The sequence below is a fragment of the Parus major genome, chromosome 2 (assembly GCF_001522545.3).
Source record: "Parus major isolate Abel chromosome 2, Parus_major1.1, whole genome shotgun sequence".
NCBI lineage: Eukaryota > Metazoa > Chordata > Aves > Passeriformes > Paridae > Parus > Parus major.
Window position 1 is genome coordinate 90,468,002 of NC_031769.1, and position 21,535 is coordinate 90,489,536.

At 40.2% G+C, this 21,535-nt stretch overlaps 2 protein-coding genes across 2 annotated transcripts in view; one reads left to right on the forward strand and one right to left on the reverse strand.

The window, feature by feature from the left end:
- Nucleotides 1-129: 129 nt before the first annotated feature.
- CAVIN4 (caveolae associated protein 4) lies at nucleotides 130-15,316 on the forward strand. The gene is made up of 2 exons (XM_015619213.2): nucleotides 130-953; nucleotides 13,216-15,316. The coding sequence occupies exons 1-2, from the start codon at nucleotides 543-545 to the stop codon at nucleotides 13,873-13,875; spliced, it is 1,071 nt and encodes a 356-aa protein (XP_015474699.1). The 5' UTR covers nucleotides 130-542; the 3' UTR covers nucleotides 13,876-15,316.
- Nucleotides 14,916-21,535, reverse strand: part of LOC107200547 (dynein heavy chain 5, axonemal-like) — a 147,771-nt gene continuing 141,151 nt past the window's right edge. The window contains exons 74-75 of the mRNA XM_033519374.1: nucleotides 19,322-19,543; nucleotides 14,916-18,010 (exon numbers count right to left, since the gene is read on the reverse strand). Of these exons, the coding sequence (XP_033375265.1) occupies nucleotides 17,792-18,010; nucleotides 19,322-19,543 (441 nt within the window). The 3' untranslated portion in view covers nucleotides 14,916-17,791. The remainder of the gene's footprint in view (nucleotides 18,011-19,321; nucleotides 19,544-21,535) is intronic.

Below are 21,535 nucleotides of genomic sequence, written 5' to 3' on the forward strand. Positions count from 1 at the left end.
AAGCATGTCACAATACAACGTTTTCACTATATTGCCTCTGGTTTAGTGTGTTTATTTGTTACCCCACGGGGTAATTGCAGCACGTTGAAGACCTGAAGTTGTTTTTGCTGGAAAAGAAACAACCGTGCTAATTTTCCTGACCGCTTTTTGAATTCCCTCAGAGGAAAGCACTCCAGTAACATGAAAACAAAAGTAGATCTTTAAAAATATGCAAGTTTGCTTAATTAGCAAGTTACTTAACTTTCCTGGATTAACACTAATAACTTCATCGGTACAGAAGCGTGACCCTTTAAACGTATGTTCCTTTCCAGATATTGCTTCCTAATTTTAGGGGTTTCATGTTGCTGAAAGTATCTGAGCAATGATGTGTGGATATTTTGTAGTCAGAAGTATTTGACCAAGCTCCAGGAGTGGCGTTTCACGCCCTACTTTGAGCATCGCCGGAGCCAGCTGTCGCCCTGGCTCCCTGCAACAGCGCCAGAATCATTCTGGCAGGATCACCGAAACTTCGCCTCCCTCCAACCTGGCTGAAGGCAGGCAAAATGGATCGCCGCGAAATCACCTCGGAGGCTGACAAAACACACCAAAATCGCCTCTCCAGCGTCATCGAGGAGGAAGAGGAGCAAGATGCAGCTTACACAATTGTGACAGTCCTGGACAAAGTGGCCAACATTGTCGACAGCGTGCAGGCGAGCCAGAAAAGGATAGAGGAGAAGCATAGGGAGATGGAAAATGCCATCAAGACCATCCAGATTGACATTTTAAAGCTTGCCCAGGCTCACGGCAATACAGGCTTCACTGTGAACAAGTTACTGGCGAAAACCCGCAAAGTCAGCTCCACCATGAAGGAGGTGCGGGCGCGCGTGGAGAGGCAGAGCACCAGCGTGCGGAAGGTGGAAGCAAAACAAGAGGAGATGCTGAGAAAAAACAAATTCCGGGTCGTGATCTATCAGGTAACCATGAACCTAATTTCTTGTGGTACTGTCACTTTGCCACCTCCTTGGTGACTTCTGGTAGGTGCTGGTTAACAAAGCAAAAGGTGCGGTCTGTCCAACATAGGAGTTATTTTATGCTTTTTTTAACGCTGATCTGTGCTCCCCAATGCCTTTCAGCATGAACCCACTGGCAGCAGCACACAGGGTCTATTATTAGTGTGGGTAGGCTTCTGAGCCAGTCGTGTAAGATTAACTGCAGATCAGCAAGGACTATTTGCTGCCTCTCTGAAAGGTAATATGAGGCAGGCCCTGTAAATCTTGTCATACAAACCATGCCTGACATTCATCTCCGTTATTTTTTTCGCCGTATGAGGTAGAAGTGCAAATAGCAAAAGTGTTTTCAGGCTCTCTGAAACACAGACTTTCTTCTAACACTAATTTCAAAACATGGCTTGTTTAACTTGCAGCATATGCCCATATGCTTTCATACTGCTGACAAACTGGGAGTTTTTTGATTGTCTCACTGTATAGCAGCATATGTGCAAGCTAAAGCTCAGACCCACTAACCCTTCACGGTAACAAATGAGTATTTGCATGCTCTGCCTTGGAAATGGTTTAACATAGCACTGTTCTTTCACAGTGGGCAAGGAAATCATACAGTTTCTTTCTCTGACCTTATTCTAGGATGTCCACTGTACTTTAAAATAATTGCATTTGAAGAGAAGTTTCATGAAACAGCAAGGCCTCACTTGCACCCATACAAAGAGTGCAGACGGTTCTGGGGTCTTGTCAGTGAGGGCTGTGAAACACATTTGTTTAATGGTCTGATCCTGCCTTAGCTGGAACTTCCCAGCTTCCCAGATCAGTAGAGAGTGCTTTATCTTTCACCAGGAGCATAGTTGCTCCTTTTTTATCAGCAAGTCACCAAAGTTTCTTTCGAGCGAGTTGTATTCCTGATTAGGTGTTCTTGAAAATACTACCCGTCACGAGTAACACAATGCACCCCCATCACTCAGCTTTACACCCTGGTCTTGCATCTGTTTGTACATAAATAACATCATTTGCAATGAATGGAGCTGTGTGTTTCACTGAGTTTATTCACCACCGTGTACAGCTGACAAATGCCTCTTTATAACCCAGCTTTCTTAAACAGTTCATTTTCCACTACTGGAAAAAAATAGCTGAAAAAAGGGAAAAAGCTGAAGGTAGGGAATATTACCTGTTTAATGTTATGTTAGTACCATATACAGCCAAATTGAGCTTCCCAGATTTTCTGACTGAATGACTTACTACGATTGTTTAGTAGAAAATACATACCAAATCTGTTCTATTATTACCATTATTGCAACCTGCCTCATCATCATGGAATAGAAAACAGGCACTTTCACTTTTTGCTTGCAAATAATTACCCAGCTAAAGGTAATAAATACTACTTTGTGACTTCCCTGGTTAATGGCATAATGCTGTTTCATTGATGGGCCTTCAATTTAATGACTGCAGCAGAATCGATGCTTTGAAAATATTTGTTCTTAAAACAGTATTCATTGCATGTTGTAAATTTTTCTGCTAGCAAGACATGAGCTGTTGTTTATTTAAAAATATAGTAAAATGTGTTCAAAATTGATTTACATGCAGATGTAAAGAACAGACATTGATATTTTCAGATATTTCATACAAAAGGTGGCTCTCACAATGTGTACTTTCTCTAAGAAAGAGACACTTCACCTTCAGTAGAAGTTTATGGTCTCTGCTGGTTTTGTTGGACAAGAATGGCCTGCACCCTGTTCTGTGTGTTTAATTCTTAGGTGGTTCTTTTCAGGAAGGGAAACAGCATTTTTTGTTGTCTTTCTGGCTTCCTCTGCCTAAAGTGGCTTAGAACTGTCAGTGAGAATATGAGTGACTCCCTCCTTAACTTCCATCCCTTCTGTAAGATAGATTGAACAACCTTTTCCCCCCTTGCACAGAGGAAAGGTAGATATGTGGATCCCCCTAGGATCCACCATTTATCACCTTTCTGGAGAGGGATAACTGCAGCACTGCATGAAACCTGGAATGCTCTAGGTAAGCAAGGGTGGACTGTAACTTCAAGGCACAGGTACATTCATGAGAGTCTCTTTCAAACAAGTGCAGTGATTTTCACACTGCTGATTTACACCAGAGTAGGCACAGTGCTGCAGTGCCAAGACCTGAATGACTGGAGCTTGGCTAGGATGAGTGGGAGTCTGTTATTAGCTACAGAACCAGCGTACTCCCTGTGCTTTACGTTACAAATGGATATAACCAGGTTGTTTACTCTGTGGCTGTGATTGACGACTCTTCTCTAGTGAGGGGTTTTTTTTCTAATGAACTGTTTGGAACATTGTGGTGGGGCCAATCACCCATGTGCTGCTGGCATGGAATCTTTACATGGGTGAGCACATGTGGGTTTTAGTTTTAACTTTTGCCAGAGCAGCAACGTATGAAGAAAAAGGAAACACCAATTAAATACTAAAGATTTTCTTTCAAGTGGATAGCTTTGATCTTATCATTGATGGAGGGAGTAGGCAGGTTGAAAAGGATCATTGACTGAAGGAGATTGTCCCAAGAGATATCAGCAATGATGAAAGGAGTTGGTGATATCCTCACATTAAAAAAAGACAAAGTGATCATCCTTGAGCAGAATGATCAGGGAATTGAGAGCATTCAGTTTTAGAAGGCCATGTGGTTGAGGAAAAGATTTGGTAGCAGGCAGCTCTCCTCCCTAGGCTGACTGCATGATTAAAAATGCCAGGTTACTTCAGACTTAGTGAAGTCTTTGACCCTGGAATGCTATGTGCCCTGAGACTATAGCAGGGAATAAAAAGGATGTTGTAGGTTGTATGGGTCACTGCTCATTTCTGTTCAGGTTAGTCTGAATAACCAGCTGTAAGAGCTATCACTTCTCTGAAGTCAAAGAGCATTTAACAGTTTAAATCATTCTGACTAAATTATTCAGAAATTAAAGGGGATTTTTATTTTTCACCCTGAATGAACTTGTTTCAGGTGCTTTTCTGCATGTTCTGCAAGTCCCTATTTAAATGAAACTGTTCAGGCACCAGGAAGTCCATGTTACTGTTACTGGGCTTTTGTCTATTATCACTTCACGTAAGCACCATAAATGAGTAACTACTTCCTATGGAGGGATATGTGTATTTGTTTCACTCACTGCTGTCTGACATTTAAAATTAGTAGACTTGGCATAAATCAAGTAAGATTATGGCTTGACTGACCGACACAGTAGGGTTACAACTGGTTTGTTTGCCCTGTAGTTGCTCCTCTGAACACACTGGGAGAGGCTCACAGAAGTGGCCTTGTGTATGCCACTGGTGTTATGCAAAAATAAGTTAAAATGTGTCTTCTCTTACCCACTGACATTCTGTGGTTATGATGACTAGGACAGTAAGAATGGTGAGATCAAGACAGGGATAATAATCCCAATAAGGATGGAAAATCTGAGGTAGAAGCAACTTCATCCGAAGTGGCAGTAGAAATCAGGATGTCAGGAACTCAGGAGTTTGCCATTAATTTGGTGCCATTTGGGCATAAGAATGGCAGGCTCAAAAATGGCCCTGCAGAACAAAATCCTTAGTAGCATGGAGTTAAATAACTCACCCAGAGCAGCCTGTGCTAGGTGGCTCATATTTGCTCATTTTTCTGTTTTGCAGAAACATGGGAGGTCTTATTCTTTCTCATATTTATGTACCTGGTATCTTATCTCATAACAGATAATCTGGAAAAACAACAGGTGGCAGTGCATTGTGTTGAAATGTGAAGTGGAGCTTGCAATTGGTTTCTGAAAGTGTGTTTCTAAGGCTGTCTTTTTCAACTGTGTTATATCTCCTTGAAAATCTTGGTGCAAAAAAGGTGTGATATTAATAAAATGTGCTCAAAATTAGAAGCTGTCAGTTCATAGAAAAAAATATAGACAAGAAACCAAATTACTTTTACAGCTGGAATAATGTTAATTTTAGTGTACACGGCGCTAATTCCTATAATTTTAGCTCTGATCTGAAACTATAAATGGATGTCTCCAGTCCTGGAGATGACAGGGTCTGGACAAAACTGCCTTCTAGAACTCACGGGAAGAGAAGAAACCTAAATTTTTATTAAAGAACAGCCTGAAAACTTAATGGGGAAAAAAATGGTGTGAATTAACTGACTACCTCCGACAGCAGAACGCTGGTCTCAGCAGCCCAGTCACACAGGGCCTATGTTGGAGTCTTGTGGCAGAAACCTTATAAATATTTTTACAGCTGGGATAGGTAATTGCCTTGCTGAGAATACAGAGAATAAAACAAACCCAATGATTGTGTCAAGAGTGCCACGAGAGCCCTTTGTTTGGACTGTCAAGCCCAGTGCTCCAGTTCAAAGTGCAGAGCTGGCCCTGTGCTGTGCAGCAGCCACTCATGGAGAAGCTATCAATCAGCTAAAGAAAAGCTGTGTTCCTAGTGACATGTTTGCAAGAAATGAGGAGAAAGGAAAATTTGAAAAAAATAATAAAACAACCCAGATATTGGGCTGTTTCTGTGTTCCTAAAATGAAATAGCTAGCATATTTCACAGGACTTTTTTTCATACCAGATTACAAACTGGACTCAACATCTTTGGATCTGGTGCCCCCAGACCTATTCCTTTGGGATGGTCCTCACATGGGGACTGGCTGTCCTCAGAGCTGCCATTGATTTTTCTCCACCTATTAGCACTGAGTGGAGGAAACAGCTGATCTTAGTTTACATTTGCACTGGATGCAGCTGTTCAGGGCTTCCCTTGGGGTTGCCCTGCAAGTCAGCAGAAGAGTGCAGTTACAACATGAGCCTCCTGTGTTTGTGCCTCTCCTCCATGGTCCTAGAGGCTGCTCAGAATTGTCACCAGGACCTGTGGCTGGCTGCTGTGGGCACATGCATATCTTAGAATGCATATCATAGAATCACTTAGGTTGGAAAAGACCTCTTGAGATTATCAAATCTAGCTGTTCAGCAAAACTCTTCATTCCTGAGGCACAGATTTGGGAATGGACTTGACTGGGGACATGCAGTTGGGATTTATATTCTCAGCACTATGGAAGATAGCTGAACCTTGCAATTATTCCTTTAGTACAGGAATAAAGTTGATCAAAACAGCACAGGAACAGCTATGTGAAGTCACAAACAGGAAATTTAGGATCTGGGACAGGACTCTTCTTGCCAGGCATTGATTAGACATCAGTAACACAGATGTGTGTACATTTGGCCTGTATACTCCTTTCAAATAAGCGGAGAGAAGAGTGTGGAACCTGATTCTCCCAACCTGTTGTGGACATCTGCTTCTGGATACTGTTCCTACAGTACAAGAATCTGCCTTCCCCCTGTAGTTAAAATGTTGTCCAGAAATGAGTTCATATGGAGACACATCTGCTTGGGCAGACAAGTTCAGCAGCTCCTGGTAACTGGCTTTCACTTGTACTTGAGAACTCTTCCCTGCTCTAGCTGACTTGTAGGAGCCATCAACATGTGATGGAAGAATGAATTAATCAAAACATTGCCAAATATATTTTTTTATATCTTATCACACCTTGTGATGTTTTTCCCCCTTCACTTACAAGGGGCTTCCAGAAAACTTGGAAATGAGAAATTTCACCAGTTTGATTGCAAGCCTGCAAACTGACCTGCAGACTTTATTCCCTGGTCTAGTTCCATAAAGCAATAACAGAGCAGAGAAAGGGTGAAGCTTTTGTTTTCCCCTGAAGCTGCAGTCATCCTTTTTATGCAGCATGTGGTAGCCTGGAGCCAAGGGCTTCTCCACTGCTGTGGTGTAACTGGGAGCTGGCTGCTCATTGACTGCTGCAAGCCACAGACAGCGATTATGGGAGAATGAGGTCCTTTGTAGACATTTGATGCTGGTGGTTGAATTAATGAATTTCTGTCAGAATTTTAATAAAAGGAATGTGTAGTAGGCTTCACAAAAGAGAAATTAGGGGAGTTGACTGTTCTGACCAGGCTGGTTTTCCATTGTGTAAAAATAATTCTAAATGCAGCAACAGCACTTAGCCATAAAGTCTTATATGCTGAAGTGTTTACCTGATAAAATTTCTTAGGTGGCCTTTTAAAATAATCCTGTTTCCCTCTCATCTGAGTGGTTTTTTGGCCTGCTGTCAGAGATTCTGAAATGACATATTTGCAGAAGAAATGAGGGGATCACTTGAGATTTATAAAGCTTCACTCTTAACTGTTAGAATATGAGTAAAAGTACTGGGTGATTTGTAATTGGTTATTCATCAGTGGTTTCTTGTAGATTTAGAGCACAGTTTCAAGATGTTTTCCTGATTTACCTTGGCTACCAGTCTGAATAACAAATCATTCATCCAACATGCAAATTTCTGAGATTTGTTTAAAACATTGTGGCAGCGCAGTTTCCTGCCCATAAGCTGCCCATCACTTGCATCACCAGTTGTCATAGACACAGCAGCAGTGCCAGAGCAGGCATGGGGTAGCCTTTGACCATTTTGCTGCTTCGTGCTCTGCTTCAGAATTGTCAGGTGATCATCAGTGAGTCCCATCTGTGCTTATGTTAATCATCACCTGCACTTTCCATGTCATACACCCCAAGGCTGAAAGATCATTTGCTGTGACCTTTTCCCTGTGCAACACAATGACTCCAAGTCATTTCATCAGTCTCTCCTCCCTTCTTATGCTGTGAGCAGTTTCTTTAGGAGTCATTTTGAGTCTTGATTTTATATATACTTATATATATATATGTGTGTGTGTGTTTAGATATATTAAAATGAATTATTTATTTGCTCATTCTGATTTTCTCAGTTTGTTTTTTTTTTATTTTAAAATCGTTCTGCTAAAGTGTTGATTGAAATTAGGTAATAGTTGAGAGATAATAACTGCTACATTTATTGAAGCTGTTTAGAGTTTTCAAGCTATTTGGAATGAGAACACAAAACCACTTTGTAGGACTTCTTGTAAATATTTACGTGTAATACAGTGTATTACCGTTTTTTCCCCCTCTGACAATTTTGGAACCCCAATCTGAGTTTTGAAAAACAAAGCTTTGAATACATATACCAAAAAACAGGAAAGAGCAAAGGATGTAAAGCTCTTGAATTGGCTACATTCATTAAAATATTCCTTTATTTTTTCTTTTCAAATGACATAATAAAATTATGACTGAAACTATCATTAAAAATGCTCATGTACTTAAATAAAGCCTAAGTATTGTTTTACAGTGACATTATGTTGATGCTTCGCTTAGCAAATCAAGTGAACTCTAAATGAAAAACACACATTTTCTTAAGGAAAATAAAAGTACTGCTGCTATTAATTATTGATCCCATCTGTGCTCTCAAAGAGTGGAAATTTAGCTGATAAGGTTGTGAGGGAATCTTTTCAACAACCCTCTTTTCTTTTCCCAGCCTCACAGTCCTTGCTGAAGGCATGACATTCTTCCAGCAGCTCTCTTTGGCTCCCTAGTGTAGCAGTAAGTGAAGGCTGCTTTTAGAGCCAACCTGATCTTTGCCAGGAAACCACGGCTGCAAAATACCTGAGACATTGCTAAACAATTTGCTCTGCCATTTCACCCTTTCTCTTCCCAGAGAAGAGGAGAGCCTGACTGTGCAGGCAGGGTTATCAAGCAGGCACATTCTGAGACAGCCTCTTTTCCCTTGCAGGTTTCAATTATCTGAGCATTGCTGCCTTGAGAGTCTCATAGTGTTGATTAGAGGCACTGCCACATTTAAGATTATTTACATCCTGGTTTTAAGGTTTCAGTGAGGTGGAAAAGTCAGCACGTTTTCCTTTGTGTGGTTGAGGAGCAGGTGCATTAGCCTGCCCTCATAAATGCTTTACTGTAGCCTATGGGAACAAATGCTACTGCTTTGATCCCTTCCTTGTGGTTGGAAGAAGCCTGCATTGCCTGCAAAATGGTCACTGTTCCCTCCCATGGGTGCTGAGCAGCCAGAATTTTGGCAGCTGATGGAAAGTTTGAGCTAAAGGAGGGTTTCAAAAACACAGTTTATGTCCCCTTGAAATTTTTTTAATTGTGAATGAAACTGAAATGAGAGCAGGGGGTGAAAATGCCAGTGATGGAGTCAGACGTTGTTAGGTTTCAATATTCTCTGGCCCTGGAGCCATCTGTTCAAATCAATGCCATGCTGGCCTCCTCCTGGCTGAGGCTTACTTATATATGTTTACCTCGTATTCAGCCAGGCCCTTAAGAACTCAAAATTCTTTGGCTAGGCATATTTGAGAGGTTAAATACTCAAAAAATAGGAAAAAAATAAAGTACATGTTTAAGATGCTTTCTTAGCAAATTTGCCATGCCAGGAGCTTCACCAGCCACTCCTGAATTGTGCAATTGTTCTGTTATGGTGTTATACCTTTAAGTTTTGTCTGTTAAGGTTTTTTTCCTTAAGTAGTGGATCTAACTACCCTGCAAAGATCTCCAGGATTTTCCCTTATCATTCAGTCCCTCCTTTGTGACCACGAAACCTGAAGTCTTTCTCCTATCGGGCCTCATGTACTTCCTGCCCCATGAATTTCTCCAAACATTTTGAGTTCCAACACACTATCTAGTCTGACTGCTTTCTCCCCTATCTCCTCCTACACCCATTCATAACACACAACCCCTTTTCTCAGCACCCTTGTCCCCTCACAACCTTCATATCTTACAAACAAGGTACCTGAGACATGACATGCTTTCTTGCAACAGATGTCAGCTTGGTGGGGACAGACAGAATGACTCAAAACCCGGCCAGCTCAGTAGAAGAGCACTTATTTCTTTGTGTCAGCACCCAGCTCCATTCTCAAATTGGTGGAAAATGCCCAAATGTTTCTGTGTTAGTGGAGGGGCCATGTAAGGGTGAGAAGGTGGGAGATGCATAATGTGATCATGTGTGTTACACTTCTTGTACAAATGGAAGACAAATTCCAAATCAACCACTCACATGACAGATTTGCCAACTTTTTTCTTGGAAGAGAAGGAAAAAATTTGTTCTGCTTGAAAGGTCTAAGTCTGTTTCCAGTGTGTTGCATGGTAGATAATTTTAAGGAGATTATGGCCAATGAATATAGCAGTACCAGTGTGAGCACCCTCTGCAGGTGCTCCTTCTAGGAGGAGTAATAAAAGGGAAAGAGAATTCTCAGCTTAGACAGATTTGTTTTCTGATTCTGACCTGTGCATGTCTTCGGTGTTTGCCAAGTAGATGAGGCAAGCAGAGTACATGTCCTATGCATTAATCTATATATAGACTCTATGATTGCATGCCTCCCTCCTCAAAAACCATGTTAAAAATAATTGACTGCTTGGTTTAATATTTTATTGTGAAAGAATCTCCTGTTCTCATTTTAGATCCTCCTTTACCTCCCATGAGTGGTGGTGTGGGTCCAAGTTCTTCCTAGCAAAATGCTTAAGTAGATTTTTAACAAAAAGCTTAAAATCAGCAGCATCAATGGCTTAACTCCCTTCTCACCCTTCCCTAAAATATCGGACTGCCCAGTCCTCCTATTCCCAGTCCTCTCTTCTTTATAGACAAGGAGAAAGCTCTCACCCAATTTAGAGCTTTGTTCTGTGCTGTTGAAATCAGTAGGTGTTTGGCCTTTTGGTTTTAGTGAGCTTGTAAAGGAGCTGGTAGCTATACACTTTGACTCTGTTTCCCACCTGGTACTAAAGCTTCTTGTTCTTCCCTTAGGAAGGATGAGCTCCTCTCTTCTCTCTGTTGCACAGATAGATAGCTAGCGATAAGAAGAAATGAGTTAGGAGCAGGAGAGAGAAACAAAGCAGATGAAAAAGCTCACCCACTGAGCCTAAATCACTGGATTTTTATTCTCAAACCTTCCTAACATGCTAGACAGGCTCACTAATACTTTCCACTTCAGCAACATCCAGAAATCTTGAGAGGAGATAGAAACTCACACTAATGTTTTGCCTTGCTACATTTGATTCTGCAAGATGTGTGCAGAGACCAAGGAAAAGAAGAAAATCAAAGATTTGGCAAAATTCATACTGAGAGTCTGTAGCAGAATGAAAATGCTTCTCAGGATCTGTGGCTCTGGTCTCCTTGTCTCATCTACAAGATCTTCATCTCACATGTTCTTTCTCATAACTTATGATTCTAATGTGTTTAGGAAAGCTAAAGTGCTCTCTTCTGTAGATAACAGACTAAAAGTAAATACAATAAAAATCTGGCAATTGACAAAAAGCACAGACAAATTGTTCCAAAGGAAGACAAATATTGCAGAGAAAATAGTGTCTCTGCCTTCCCTCCTTTTAAAATGTAATTTTCTATGAAATGTATATTCCTCTCCCCATATTTCATTCATCTCTGTATGTACTGAAATTTCAGAATATTCATTCTGGAAATATTTTTGCTACCATTTCAGCTGAAGGAATGGGGTATAATTTAAAAACTTCGAGGAATTGCTATCCAGCTGTGTTTTAGTTAATTTTCAGAAAAAAAGAGATTATGTTTATATGTAGAAGTCTTTATATAATTAATGTTAATTTGCACATGTTAATGAAGATTATTAGCAAAGCATTGTAGTTTTGTTCCTGCTGATTTTGACAGATGAGTTGAACAACATTCTGCTGTAATCAATGTAACATAATTTGTCCCTATTTTTTCTAAGCATTAACAACTATTTTACTGGAGGGTTTTTATTGAAGCCAAGGCAGGATGAGAGTCTCTTAAGTGGGCTTTATCTGTCAAATAGCTCAATGTATGTTATTTTATGTATTGCTAGCACTCAGTAAAATAACATGACTCACTACTAATGAGTCACTGTGAAAAATGACAGACATCTTTTTGGCTGGAAAGAAGTTCACAGCAAAATATTCAGTTAGCCTTAATTGCTGTTCATGTGTTCACAGCTTTAATATCTCTCCTATTGTCTACATTAGGATAATACTAAGGGCACAGTCCTGACACTGCCATGCCCCAGAAATCAGCTGCAGTAGTTAGTACTAAAGGGAAACAGCTTAGGAAAGTGTCAGACAGCTGTTTGCACCCCAAAGGGCTGCTCCTCGTGGGACAAGAACACAGGCACGTGCATGGAAAACACTGGTAGGAAAGAAGGGGGTGGCATTGTCCATCTCACACCCCTCCTACAAGTTACAGTTTTTCTACTCTGCATACACTGCACTTCTAGATAGAAGTGATTCACTGACACTGACCCACAAATTTGTACTGTCCAGGCAGATCAGGGAAACAGCTTTCTTAGGAGATTCTCCCTGTTCAGATAAATCCTTCATTCCCATCAACCTTTTTCCCTTTTTTTTTCTCAGATGTCCTTAGCCATTAGCTGATTCTTGGTAAATTTTTTGTTTACTGTGGACAGTTTTTGGAAGTTTTCTATGTCTTTAAGCTTTGAGTCTCTAGCAATTTTTCTTTGGAGAAGCTGCATGAATTCCTAGGGCTAAGATATCTAGGATAGTCACCATTTCCAAGCATGCTGCAGATACACATTAGATGTGTCATATAAATATATAATTCTGCATGCTCAAACAGGCCACCAAACTCACCACAGGACACAGAGGTGCTTGCTCAGGAATATCATACATTTTGTGATGGAATGAGTCAAGTTCACCTCAGCAATGGTTCAAGTGCTGAATGAATTGTGTGTTATTTGATTTACCAAATAATATCTCCATGCTTTAGTGATTTGTCCCATAGTGCAGCCAGCACATGTAAATTAATATGTTTGGGTTAATTCCCTTCTGGGCTGCTTGCTAATTCCAAACAGTCAAAAATGCACAATTGTCTTTGTAATGGTAATAGACTGAAGCTACTTATATGATTGAGGCATTTGCTTGGACAGTGTGACAGTGTAGAGCTGATACAAGCCCAAGAGACTCTTTTTTGTCTACAGTTTCTGCTTTTATTGGTGAGGAATAATGGACCTAGAACTGATCCAGAGAAGCAGATAAGCTCAACCAAGGAAAAAAAAAAAAAAAAAAAAAAAAGCCCTAGATAAGTCTGCTCTGAAAACCATTAGAGGCCAAGACATATAGGACCATTGCATTAATTAATGTCAGGTAGAACCACAGTGTAGAGAAATCTTTAATCAGGCATATAATATCTTTAGAGAACTTGGTAAAGATTTCTTTTGCCATTTGTGTTATGCATAGATTGACTGCCATGGTACAAGCCTACCTTACTTTGTTACAGTATAATATTTTAGTTAGCACTGATTAACTGCAAGCCAACCAAAAAAAAAAAATATGCTTGAACCACCATCTTTTTGAAACACACTTGCTGGAACGTGACTCTCTGCTTTCATTCACAGGAGGAAACCGAGTGTCCTTCATCTCTCTCTGTTATCAAAGAGATGACAGCGGGTGAAACTATAGAGGACGACTTCTTCCCACCTGATGATCTGTCTTCTGATGAAGAATATTATATTGAAGAAAGCAAAGCAACCAAGTTCAAGAAATCAGGCATGAGGCGCATTGATGACATCAAAAAGGCATTTTCAAGGGAAAATATCCAAAAGACAAGACAAAATTTTGGCAAGAAGGTAAACAGGCTTCAAACTAGGATAGTGACCCCCGAGAGGAGAGAGAGGATCAGGCAGTCAGGAGAGAGACTGAGACAATCTGGGATAAGGATCAAGAAAACCATTTCACAAGCTGCTCCAACAAAGGAAACATTCAAGATCCATAAAAAAAATAAAGAACGAACAGGAGCCGAAGGTCAGGAGGGGATCCAGGAAGCCGGTGTACACATCGCGTCTGAGCTCCCAGCAGCAGAGCCCTTCACTGAAGAAATCTCTTACACAGAAGTTATCACTAAGGTAAAGAAGGACAAGAATAGCGCAACAAAAGGTGCTTCCCAGTCAACTGAAATAGGGGTGACTATCCCAGAAGTCCTCCTTAAGCAGGAAAGAAAAGAAGGAGGAGGAGGTGATGATGACGTCCCATTGCTAGACTTAAAGCAATCAGTATAAGGAGTCAATGAGCACACACACCATACTGTCCTCACTGAGCAAGAGAGAAAACAGTATGTACTCACTCAGCTTTAGAAAAACGTGTGAATTTGTGTTGTATCACAAACCCTGTTGGTGTTGTTCTGCCATCCCCACCGGTGTCTGTAGTGTCGTCTTCCTGACAAAAGTCAAGCCATGCGAACTGAATGAAGGGGCTCCCCCTCTGTCTCGGCGTGTGCCATCGCTAACCCAAATGGAACTCACAGTGTCAAAGGGAGATGGGAATCTGCTGCATTTCCAAGATTGATTTAGCAGTCACTTTACAGCCTAATCACTCTCATCGTTTCATGTACAACAGTATAAAATTTATTTCCATTATCTTGTATCAATTCATCTAGTCAGAAAACAATAACAAAGCTATTACTTCATCTTAGCAAAAGGAAGAACTGTGGAAAATGTCGTTTAGCTGGACAAATATTACCACTTAAGGGCCCTCACCGAAAAAGCAGGAGGAGCATATTCCTGCTTTACCCACAGTATGAAAAAATGTGGTAGGAATTATAGGGTTTTGAGTAAACCGTGTTTTTTCTTACTGGAAAATATAAACTCCTGAAATGATGACAGGTTATCTCCAAACTTCTGGAATAGGAAGGTTCATTGTAAGTAAGCAATGCGTTTTGTGCATTTATGGAGTAAGAATAAAAAAGAAGACACATTAAATATGGAATAGCAGGATGAAAAGGGAAAGAGGTATTGTTTTTATGTTTTGGAAAGATGAGATTGTGAGAAAGGAGATGATATGAAGCAGGAAAAGTGGAATGAAATGAATGCGTAGGTTCTGGATAAATGGAGAGAAAAATTAGAATATTATAACTACAGTTTCCTTGAGATCTTTTAGAAAACTATAATTCTTTACAGAGGATCACAGGGTTTATGAGCATAACTGACCAGACAAGGGAATTGTTTTGTTTTCCACTCTCTGTGTTTTTTCTGAGCTTTGCTGCAATTAAAATCTATTTTACAAAGTCACAGATGTACAGGGCCAATCCATAACCCAATTCTTTTTTTTCCTATCATCATCATTATTGACCAGTCACAGCCTCAGGGATTATGAGACAGACACCCTTTGGACTATGGAATGCTGTTTATTTGCAACTCTCAGGAGCCAGTGTCCTGACATCAGATATGTTTGTAAACATGACTGCTACGCTGACATGGGGTGCAGGACTGTATTGCTCTCTTCATTCTTAAATGGAGTTGCCTTTAAAGCACTTATCTAAAGCAATGTTAGTCATTACTATCTGTGTGAAACTTGTACAATATTGCCAAAAGCTGTATAATTGTATTTAATACCTTGGGTTCATTTTAACAGAAGAGCATAACTTGGTTATCTAAATACATTGTTTGACAACTTCCAGCTAATTGTTAATCTATCACTCAAATATAATTAGTTTGATTTCAAGTATTCTGCCTGCCAGTTCTTTCATTTAGATTGGTGTACATCCCACTTGAAGTGAAACAGCTCTAGCAATAGTAACTAGAGAACACTGGTTGGGGAAGGTCAATGCTTTACTGTGTCAGTGGCATTTCAAACCAAATTAGTGTTGCCAGATTGGGAGCAGAAACTCCACTGAGTGGAAGGGCAGGATAGAGCAAGAGAAGAAGATGGGTAAAGGAACACATTTCAGTCAATAATAAATTGTTCATCTCCACTCTACTATAATCACATGCAAAAAGGAAAGAGCATTTTACTTGACAGATATACTGAATGTTTTGTTTGGTGTTCTTTACCAGTGATCAGAAGCCTTTTTGAAGCAAAGTCACTTTATGTTCTTCAGTTCTGTATAGCTATCTTCAGTGAAATACTGTATGATTTTTATGGTTCTTCAGTAATATGGTTTGCATTCTAATTCTTCAAGATTTGGCATTTTTCTAAACTGATAAACAGGGTTTAGTTCTTGAAATGAAAATGTTCATGTTCAAATAAGCTATTTCTTTACATTTTTATACAGCAGAACACTATGTGCTAGAACATAATTTACCATAGATTTTCTTCATATAGCATTTTGCTTGAAAAAGAAAAGAAGTGATGCAGTTTCCATGGAACACATGATGTAGCACCAGGTATAACCTCGATCAAATATATATTATTTTAATATTTACTTCTAGCTTCAGTTGGTCAGAGGATTATTTGTTTCACAGCAAGCAGTGAATTCTTCAGGTGTGCGAAGTATTTCAATGTACATTTTTTATTTTAAATCTGTATCACTGTTACTGATCTGACTTTTACGTGAACCAAGAGTTCAAAGTTAAATTACTCCATATCCCCTCATAAAGGTAAGGGATGGGGAAAACTCTATGGTTTGCAGCCTCAGTTTCTGTGGAACAGCACAGACCTTTGCTACTTGAAGTCTCCCTCATATTTTTCATAATTTCCAAGATCAATGATCACTAAGCCGAATCCTTCAGCCATCTCAGAAACAAAATTCTCAATGAAATCCGTTGATGTACAGCTGCACTGCAGGGAGGTCTGGTGTATATTTTTTGAACAGTTGGTTTCACTTGAAAAGATAATCTTGCCAGCACTGTTGCTCCTAGCTTAGTGGAAAAAAGGGACCGTGTCCCTGTCTTCTCTGTTTTCCAAGAAGAAATCTGGCACTCTGTACTTCGTTGTGGGTGTGAGTGTGAATATCAAACTTCCTTGTGGAATGAGCCCTGCAATTGCTAACTGCAGAGTAAAACTGGCTATGAAAGATATGAACTACTTTCTTAGACACTTGCTATACAAAAATTAAAAGTGTTTACAAGGAGAAAAAAAAATATTAACAAAGTCCTGACTGCAAGTCTTTCTTTCATAACATCCAACAACAGTTTCTTTTGCTTCGAATTTGTACTAGTGAAAGAAGCCAAACACATTTTCTGCCAATACCCATCTGTCTATTAAAAGACAAGTATCAGTCATCCTTCACTTACAGGGTAGATAGCTGTGGTGGTTAACACAAAAATAGTTCAACCATTTAGGTGAAGTATGGCCTGTGTGTCGTCTTCCTTTTTTAAAACTAAACTGATGCAAAATACAGAACAAAAAGCACTTAAGAGGTTTGAGTTTTCAGGATTCAGGCACAAATTCAAATGGAAGGGGTATTAATAGAGCCAAAATGGTGTTCATATGTGTTTACTCTGAGAAAACTTTAAAACCTTCCTTCCTGCTAATAATGGGGGATGTGCAAACCTTCCTTATAAGTGGATATAGGTTTAGAAACAAGTTAATAAGTGCAAAAAGCATTTCTTGTGCAAAGATAAACACTCCTCTTTCTATGATTGTTTCCATTAAAAAATGACTGTTCAAGAAAATGGTCACAGCCATTAGTAAAACCACCCAGCAAGCTTAGAAAAACAAAATCATAGGAACTGTGCATTGAAATATATGCAGATAAACATAAAACTTCACTATGCATTTAATTATCTTGTCATTACAGCTTTAATAATGTTATGGATGATGAGATTTTAACTACAAACTTGAATTTAAAAATAATTATATTATGAAAAATTCTTGTATTAAGATGAAAGATAACATCTACAAAAGAACCACCATAAGATGTCAGAGCAGTTGTCACTATCATAAGCACTTTTTTATGTAGTGTTTCCATTATGAGCAAATTAGTTGATTATATTCTCACTTGCTTTATAAGAGTTGTCGAATTTACATCTGCAGCTGTTTTCCCTCTGATATTCCCAGGATAAATAAATTCAGTATTTTTGCTGTGAACAGAGTAAACTGATCTATGTGCAGCTAACATAATCTCTATGTATCGCCTGCCAATCCCCATCCCCCTGTGAGAAGGTAGACACCACTTTGACAATAACAATGCAACACTGGCTGCAGCTTAATCCTACTTGGTGGTTCTTTCTTTCTCTCCTTCACAGCTGTCTGTTCTTACTTCGAACTGCAGAGCAGTGCTACCCCCCTCAAAGTCCAGTGATCAGGATTCTGCACTGTTTTCAGATACAAAGAGAAGATGTACGTCAGGTCTGTTCTCCGAGGCTTTTTGTAGACGGGGCAGGAGTAGACATTTCCGTGCTGCTTCCTTGGGTCGTTCAGCGCTGTCGTGCTAACAGCATACACATGGACTACAGGAAGGCTTGTGAACAGCACCTGAGAATGTTAAAAGATGCACAGGGGTCAGCATTAGGGAAGCAGGATAGGGCATCTGAATTCTAAACACTAGAACTAGAGTCAGTGATGACCTTCAGCGAAAGCACCTCAGCAGAGGTATACGTGAGAATACAAGTCCTACACTCACTACTGTGTTGACACTAACTTCAAGCCCATGGCAGCTCAGGGACAAGAGCCATCAGGAAGGAAAGGAAAGCAGAAATGCAGAGACCTGGAAAACAGCATGCTGTGGAGGTAGACGGAAAAATGACAGGGTGGTTCTAGGAGGGACAGCAACCATTGTCTTTTTTCCCTTCCTTTGCCCCTTTCAATGATGTTTCCCATTCTTTCCCCACCTCCTTTTTTCCTGAATGGCAGAACTGGAGCTACAAAAACCAAGCTGCAACTAGCAACCCTCCTTGTTACCTCTGCACTGCTGACAGTGGAGCTTCTAACATCCAAGGTGCTTATTGGGTGTTTATCCAAGCTAGATCCTCTCAGGTCTCCCACCAAGATAAAGTATTCATTGTTGGGGTATAAAATAGACTCAGATCCTACTGAACATTCCAGAACACTTGAGTAAATTCCATGTTTAATGGGGGTCTTTTGAGAAACCAGGCAACAGAAGTTAGAGCTGGCAAAGTTTAGTTTGGAAAACTTTTCTCTCAGTCAGACACAGAAGTGTTCTACCTATGGACAGGAATTACCTCAATTCCAATCGCAGGACAGTTAGCACTGGCGTGGAAAAAGCGTACAAGTGCAGACAATGACAATTTTCCCTGGACCGTGACTACAGTATCTAATCATTACTCCATAGCTAGATTTTAAATCTGCTTAGTCACATCAGTGAAATGTAACTCAATGCATGGATAACTGAGCATGACCCAGAACTAATACTTTTCCTCATATTAAAAAACAAACACTAGGGATTTCTAGTCAACCAAACAATGACCTCCATATCAAACGTAGCCCAGGGCTTTGGAAGCTTTGATAAGGTCCCCCTTGGTCAGTCAAAAGAAGACTGACTGTGGGGGTGCACTATTTTATTCAAACATAACTGTGCTGCTAGGGCCCCTGAAGCCAAGAAGCCCAGCATCTGGTCTGCTCTAGTGCTATGCATCCTAAATTCATTTTCTGACAGGAGCCTTTTTGTTCACTTCTGGTAGGTAAAAACTCTTCCCAGCACCACCAGTGTTGGTTACCCTCTTAAAACCTGTTCTGAAAACACTGCTGCAGGCACTCAGCATACTTCCTGGTTTTCCCAGAGCACATGCATTATGCCACAGCCTGCTACACCCACTTGATCCTTACCTTTGGTGCTGACTCCACCAGCTTGCTGTTCCTGCGGTCCCAGCCTGCTCCTTCAAGGAACAGACCATGTATGTAAACCCCACCAATGTCAGCAGGAGGAGGACCAACAACATCTTCTTTCATCATCTTGGTCACCTCACTGCATAGAACAACGCTGTCCAGTTCCCACCCTTTGGCTAAATTCATGCGAGTTGTCTCTTGCCTCATGGCTGTCAGGAATCCCTAAGGAGACACACAGGAATATGACATAGTGGATTTTTTAAAAGCCTTGAATTTAAACCATTTACAACCTTTTTTTTTTTTTTTTTCCTATGTAAGTGACACCAGCTGTATTAAAAATTTCATGTGCATATAAACTAAACTTGGTAGTGTAAATCCACTGGTTTTCTACACTTTCTCAGTACCATGCATCCATACATAACTGGTGTGCACATGTTTGTGTTAAGCAGCCCCCAAGTTGGCCTATTTAACATATCAGAAGTGCCTGTATATATCACCTCTCATGCCTTTTTTACAGCCAACCAGATGGAGAGAGGTTTATAAGGCTGACAGATTAATGTGTTTTGAGAGATTCCAAACACAGGTAATTTCTAATTTCTCTAACACTGGCTATATTATTCATCTTTTATTATACTAACATTGTAAGAAATGCTTTTCAGTCAACAAATAAGCATTTTACAGAACACAAAGGAAGTACCAGCTGGAATCATACCATTAAATACTGAAATACCTCTGACACTTTGCTCAGTGTAGTCTTTATATACTGCAGTGCTTTAGACAACAGCAAGTTAAACACAGAACACTCCAGCAGCACAGAATAAAACTAACTCTTTGCTCTAGAGAGCCACAATCTCATATGATGTTGGTATAAACTATCAAAAGACAAGCCAGGCTGAAGATGCTGGTCAGCTTCACTGATACAGCTGTCCACAGGAAATCACAGTTCAGTACCTAGGAAGTGCCTTAGTCCATAGAGATGGGAGGAGAGACTCCTTTGCTGTTCCAGAGATCATGCTGTAGATGTGCATGTTATTTTACCTTGTGGAAACCTATTTGTGTATCAAGGAGGTGGACGAACAAAACACAAAATTGAATATGCAAGAGCAACAAAAAGGACACCTAGGAAAGAGTAAGTTTCCTGACATATTTCAGAACAAGGAACTAAAGCACCTGGAGACAGAGAAGTGGGGGTAGAGAGCCACATGAGGAACACACAAAGGTGGGAATCAGTGAGTCAACAGCACAACTAGGAAGAAATCAGGATGGGAATGAGGGAATTGAACGAGGGAATTGAAAAAATATTTTTGTTTTTTTTCAATATTCACAGAGCAGGATGCTCTGTTGAGCTACCATTAGGGCCAAATTAGTGGAAAGAAGTCAGATGTGGGAAAATCAGCAAATTGTCTACTGAACACAGGGACCAGTCTCTGGCTGATAGGACTGGAGTGCTCCAAGCAATACCCTTTAAGTTATGAGACAATGAGGTGACTTTCACTAACTCAGATGTTTCTGCTAACTTACACTGGTTGTTTCTCATTAATATAATACCAGAGACCCCAGGACAAGTGTTTTAAAGAGGTTTTGTGATAGCACAGATAGTGGTAATTGCATTTGAAGTAGTTGAGAGCTCCAGTGTATAGCTGAGGGAGACAGGATTAAAGGCCAAATTCTTCTATCAGAAATACCATTAAATGAAAGCAGAGTCCTTGCAGTAATTTGTGGAATTTTAATTTGTAGAAACATGCTAGAACTCCTAGTTTAAAATACATGAAGTGTTCACTGCCACAGAGGCCCCAGAGGGCTACTGGATCCCAGATAAACTGAAATATTAAAGAAAGAAGAGCATGAAGGGGACAGAGCCATGACTGTATTAAGGGAATCAGTTCAAAGGCACCATGGAAACACTGGAATAAAAGTAAGCTCCAAGCTGTGAGTTGTCTTCAGGGATAAGGTTTAGATAGAAGATTATTTCTACAGAGATGGCAGGACCTATACACTTTCTACAGTGGGACTTTTCATGCTTATCTGCTCATTTGAATGAATCCTAGACAGCGTTTGAAGACTGCAGCTGTGAGCTGGAGGCCCAGCTGGGTGTTCCAGAGTGGGTGAATGGCACAACAAAGAGCAAGACAGATTCAAGTGGCTTGAGGTGCCACTGTACAGCTGAGGCTTTGACTCTTCCCAAAATCCTATGTCAGGGACAAAATTAACCAC

Bases quoted from the DNA above. Each gene is read 5' to 3' on its own strand.
- CAVIN4 (XM_015619213.2), top strand. From the start codon at position 543: ATGGATCGCCGCGAAATCACCTCGGAGGCTGACAAAACACACCAAAAT. The intron at 954-13,215 runs GTAACCATGAAC...TTTCATTCACAG, and splicing joins TCCGGGTCGTGATCTATCAG to GAGGAAACCGAGTGTCCTTC.